A 6,000-nucleotide genomic window follows, 5' to 3' on the forward strand; every position below is an offset into this window, starting at 1 on the left:
TGTCTGGCTTGGACATGGTATTAAGTTGGCGGCAACTAAAAGAAATGTGCAGACTTTGTCAATTGAACGAGAGCGACAGATCATTCACATGTGATGTACGTGCACGTACGATTCATATCTATTGATCTTATCGTTGTGCTTTTTCATATTTTTGCCATCGCCATCATTTATCTCATTTTCACCGAATTTGCTTTTTTTCTCTTCATTTAAGATGATTTTTTTTATGGTGCAAATTGTGTGTATGAGTCTTTTACACAAAAAGTACCACACATTTTTTCCATTCGTTTTCCTCTTTTTTCGCTCCACAAATTATTGCTTTCGATTTTTTCTACCTCTCGTTTTTTTCTTCACATTTTTCTTTCCTTCGTCGCGTCGAATCGCCGAGTTTTTTTTTTATTCACTTCAGTCTTGTGTTTTTGGTGCGAAAATAATAAAATTCTGCATTTTATGCATTATGGATTTATGATAGCGAATCAGTTTCCTAGATCAGTTCACACAGACCATTCACCATGCCGATGACACTCGATGTCGAATCGATATAGATTCGATTCAAAACGCATCGCAATCTCTTTTTATTCACATTGCAATCATCCAAAGTACACAGCTCATAGTTTTCTGCATTTCCACGAACAGCACAAAAAAAGGAAAGAAGAAGACGACGACGAAGGTGCAACGAACAATGCACATAAATTAAGCCCATCGATTTGGTTGTCATTTTCTCTGTTTATCTCTCCGTCGCAAACGGTTGTAATCAACCGGGCAATTGGATAAAAATCAAAACGCCTTCATTTTATCACTTTGCATGCAATTAGTGTCGTAATTGGAAGCGAACGAGAGAGAGAGAGGAATTTTCACCGGGACAGCAAGAAAAAAGTATATGGAAGTTTCAGTGGCCTCGCATTAAACCGTTTTTTTTTCTGCTTTTTTCGCTTGCATTTAGAAACCACAGAACGAATGTCGTTCAAATCGCAATAAAAAAAGGAAAAAAATAAAAAGAATTACATTGGTAATCCCGAACTTTTCCGTACCGTAAGCCTGCGTTGTCTGTAGGTACTTTTGGTTATTATTTGTGAATTTTCATGAAATAAAGGCAGCGAAAATATAGTAATAAAAATGAAGTGAAAAATCGGTCACTTTAACTAAAACTTCGACAATTTTGTATGAGAGGTACCCGTAAACCGATTCCTATTGCCTTCAAACTTTCTGAGGTTTCATTTTTTGGAGAAAAAATAAGATTCTGAGAGTTTCATGTTGATCGCATTTGCAGAAATTTGATTTTTTGTCCTCAATTTTTGTCGAAATTTTCTTGGAAAAAATTGAGGACCAAAAACCAAACTTCTGCAAATGCGATTTTTTGTATGGGAGGTACCCGTAAATCGATTCCGATTGGTTTCAAACTTTCAGAATCCTATTTTTCTCCCAAAAAATGAAATCCCAGGAAGTTTGAAGCCAATCGGAATCGATTTACAGGTACCTCCCATACAAAAGTGTCAATTTTTTGAGGTTTTTCTTAGGACAAGTGCCCCAGGATCAAATCGAAAATGGCTCATCTTCGAACTTAAACTAAGTTTTTCGGATACAATACTTTTGGCGTTTCCAGATTTTGATTATCTAAATTATTTTTTGAGTTATCGTGTTAACACACACCAACGACGACGACGACAACGACGACGACGACAACGACGCCGACGGCACACGAACGGAAAAGTGTCCCAAAAAGTTTTTCTACGCGTTTCATGAGTTTTTATGATGATCTAAACCAATTTTGCGAAAAAAGATTTCGGGACCAATTCCTATACTTTCTCTTGACACATTGTGTACGGAAAAGTTAAAAAAACACAACAGAAACCTAGAGCGAGACAGAGACGAGCGAATTTATTCAAAACAATTAGAAACGTATTACGTGCGATATACGATGCGAATGCATCACGCTGCAGTCAATCGGTTGATTAACGAAAGTGATATTATGGAACGGTGAAAAGTGAAACGAAACAGCACAGTTATTGGCTGCAGGGACCCGTTTTTAAATGCAACCACTATGTCACACACAACCACAAACACACGCGAACATTCCATCCACTTGGTGAGATTCACTTCTTCGTCGTCGTCATTATTATTACTGTCGTTATTTTCGTGTGTGCGATGTGCGCGCGCTGTGTGTCGCGCAACGTGTACATCAATTAAATGTGAACGTAATTTTAAAGAGACAGGTTCGTCACTTAAATCTTTTGTTTGTGCATCAGACAGACGACAAGAAGAGACGAAACATAGAGTGCAGCGCACATAGCTCTGACTGACGAATGTCCACTGTCTCATTTCCATGTGCAATACTGTGCTGTGTGAGTGACAACGCTTGCACGAGTAATAACTATCATTATATTTCACTTTAACTGAAACTGGGAAAAAAAAAACAGCGAAAAATGCCGTGGCTTTCCTCTCATCTCTTTCGGCTCATTACAAATTCTCAGTTGTGCAGTTTATCGGCTGATTGTTTTTCCTTTCTTTCTTCTTTTGCTTCATTCATTTTGTTAACGCGACTCTTTTTATTTTTTTACCGGTTTATTTTCACAAAATTGTTATTGCTTCAAGATCAAACGGGAAAAAAGCACACATTTTTCGCCACTTGCAACCAACTTTCTAATCTAATACGCACATTTTCGCACTTACAGATTAAATCATTGTGTGTTTTTTTTTCGTAGTTTATTTGGTAGATCGTTTTCCTCGGCAATTATCTTGCGCACACGCTCAACCACTTGCATTGGATAACTGTTTGAGTGCCCACTTTTGGTGCATATCATTTTATGCGCTGAAACAAAAATCGTTTTTTTTTGTGTTGCTAACAATCATTAAAAAAAAGCATTTCACTTGCTGGAGATTTAAACAGTTACAAATGGCTAATGAAGTGCCATTGCAATAAAACTCGCTAGTTTCATTTGTTCGCCAACAGAAAAACGAAAATGCATAAAATTTTCGGACAACGTTTCGGTTTTTTTGCTTCTTCATCCGTGTTTTCATCGCTCAAAAGAGTTAAAATGCCAAAGAAAAGAAAAACCGTTTTATAGTTTATTACTCGAATGCAGTTTTGCACTTTCTGACAAGTAGAATACGAAACACCAAGGTTTCGTTTCAATCAAAATTTTCATTGAAAATTGAAATTTTTGCACTTGAGATTTTCGGAAACTTTCGCAAGAATAAGAAATAAACGATTTTACACGCAACATTTTTCAGTCTGCATCCAAATAAAAACGCTTCCGAGAATCAATATTTGGTCTTTTATTCGGTTTCATACGCCCAAGTTTTTTTTTCAAACGCTCAAAATTAATTTATACTGATTTTCTTACGATGTGTTTTTTTCTTCTTCTCTTTTTGACTCTTTTTCTCTTCAATCTTCGGATTTTTCAATTTTTCGCGTTTTTCTTCTTCAAGTTTTCCCTTAAAAACTCTTGACAATGGAGTTTTTTTTTAGATTGGATTCATTTGTTACTTTAAAAGTTGAATTCTTTCGCATTTTTTTTTCTTATTGGATTTTTTTTCTTAAAACGAAACATCATTTCAAATTAATTTTCTTTCAAAGTTTCAATTGTCTTGTTTCAAACGGAAAAAAATCGAATTTTCAAATCAAACTGATCGCCGCTTTATTGGGCCGCTATGAGATCAGCTGAAAACTTTCGATTTCATTCAGATCAATGTGCCATGGCAACACGAGCGACTATTTTTTTCGCCCTCTCTACATCTATCGCAATCGATCGATTGAGTTGGAAACGATAGCGAAATGGTGGTGATTCTCGATGTAATGATTTCGATCGGTTAATGATTGACGATGAATGTCAAACACTTACCTTTAGCAGCGGCTGCTTTAACACGTTTCGATTGAACTCGTACGCCATTCACAAATGCATTTGAGAGAATTATTAAAAAACAACAAAGCACACAAAATGCGGTGGCACTTGGTTTCCACTTAACAGCCATAGTTTACTATGTGTTTGTTTTTTTCTCTTCTTCTTCTTCTGTTGTACTTTTCTTAAGCTGTCTTGTTTTGTCTTGTCGTATTTGATACAAACAAACAAACGGAAAAAAAAAAAATTAAGTAATCAAACCGAAACAGAAACAAAAAATTGCAATAAATCCGTTGTTTTATAAATCGAAGATTGGATCAACTTTTGCTGCACTTGAATTGTGATTGAGTTTCTTTTTTGCTTCTTTGCGTCAGTTTAAAAAATCGGCCACTCGAATCGTTCGCATTGGAATGTTCTGTACGAAGATTCTTGATAAGCAACCAATTTATTGAATGTTCTGCACCAAATTTACAGGAGATTCTTATCCAAATTGAACTACATTAAACTTGGTCTTCAATTACACACTTTTTAAGTTCACAAAACTGGGTAAGTCAGTGTATCGGTGCCTTCACTCCTTTCAATGTCTCTGATTGAACCGTTGAGCTGCCAAAGAAAACTTCCAACGCGCACAACACACGTTTTTCGGGTGGAAATGTAACGGTAAAATTGGTCGATTTGATCAGGTTTGTTCGTTAAAAATCCACATCGGTGCGCTCGAATATTTCCTCGTTCTGGGATAATAAAACTGATGAATTATCTCACGAGAGCCGAAATCCAGTGCTGGTATTTTTTTGAAGCTCCAATTCTATTTTGATTTTTTTTTTCCTCTTGCTAATTAATACTGAGCTCGTTTTTGTCTCGCTCAAAAATCGCTTAAATGGTATGGTGTATTTATTGGATCAAACGTGTGCAACTACGCGACCCCGTGTTTATCGCCAAACTGAAATTGAATCGTATTTTTGCTTGGCTTTATAAAACCTTTCTCTTTGCTTGTGTTTTCGGTATTATTATTTTTCTCATATATTTTTTTTGCGGGGGGTCTTGTGTTCCAAGCGGCTGCTCTGCTACTTTGTGTTGTTGGGTTGCGCTTGTGTATGCAATATATGCTACACCGCATGTATATCTCTCTCTCAACTGGTGGATTCAGTACACAGCGCACAGTGCTGGTTACTGTTGTTGTTGTCGTCATCATAGCTGTGGTGTGTTCGATCGAACGGTGTGTATACAGATAGAAATTCACGTGCGTGGTGGGACTGTGAGTGCAAAAAAATATGCGAAACATACCGTCGAACACTCTCAGTCGAGAGAGAAGAAACAACGCTAGCGGACACACTCGCATCTCAACACGACGTCAACGTTGCGACGTGGTCGAAACTTCGAAGTTTGGTTTTCTTTCGTTATCAAGATGCACCGGATTGAGAGAGAGAGAGAGAGAGAGAGAGAGAGAGAGAGAGAAAGATGATTTCGATATGGAAAACTAGAATCAATTCGATTCTCAAGTTCTCAAGAAGAACCATTTCGAATTGAAGATAATTCAGTTCCAATTTGAAACTTCCAAATGAATTTTTCAAATTTCTCAAATCTAAACCTATTTTGATACCATTTTTTTTTTATTGATTAAACTACTTTTTTTCTTCTTGTTTAGTCATCATAATGCGTTGATTTATATAAATTTATTTTTTATGTACTATGCCAGTTTCACGCATTGATTTAGCTTCGATTTCAATACCTAAACTTCTTCTCAGTGTCCACCTTCTACATTTGTTACTCAGTTAACAGAGGTTGATTATTCAACATTCAACCTAGGGGCTAACCACGGTTTTAAAAATAACCAATAATGACCGACTTTAACATTTTTTATCATTTAAACAAATAAATTCCGATATGATCACATTTTGGTCGATTTTGCCCGATTTTTACAGTAATTGTTTCGCTTTAACGAATACATACTGTTCTAGAAGCGGGTTTTGGTGCATCCACAGGATCGTTCAGAACTGCTCCCGATTCTGGAAACGGGTTTTGGGGGATCTTCAGGATGGATCAGACTGGGTTTGACAATGCCCTGGCCCATCCTGAGGATCCACTTCCAGAACCGGGAGCAGTACTAAACGATCCTTATGATCCACCAAAACCCGTTTCCATCATTTTTGAATCGGTAATGACA

General features: G+C 36.8%; 1 protein-coding gene across 3 annotated transcripts in view; it reads right to left on the reverse strand.

Annotated features, from left to right (window-relative positions):
- The window catches only part of LOC129575829 (uncharacterized), a 62,790-nt gene extending 57,954 nt beyond the window's left edge, over window positions 1–4,836 (reverse strand). For 2 of the 3 annotated variants that reach the window (XR_008688837.1, XM_055459934.1), the window contains exon 1: window positions 3,840–4,831. Coding sequence is in view for 2 of the 3 variants with exons in the window: in XM_055459934.1 (XP_055315909.1) it covers window positions 3,840–3,969 (130 nt within the window). In the remaining variant the exon portion in view is untranslated. Of the gene's footprint in view, window positions 1–3,839 lie in introns of all 3 variants that reach the window. The other variant, XM_055459932.1, reaches the window with a different exon arrangement.
- Window positions 4,837–6,000: the final 1,164 nt, after the last annotated feature.

The sequence above is a fragment of the Sitodiplosis mosellana genome, unplaced genomic scaffold (assembly GCF_009176505.1).
Source record: "Sitodiplosis mosellana isolate CC-2019 unplaced genomic scaffold, AAFC_SMos_1.0 Smas_scaffold_6170, whole genome shotgun sequence".
Lineage (NCBI taxonomy): Eukaryota > Metazoa > Arthropoda > Insecta > Diptera > Cecidomyiidae > Sitodiplosis > Sitodiplosis mosellana.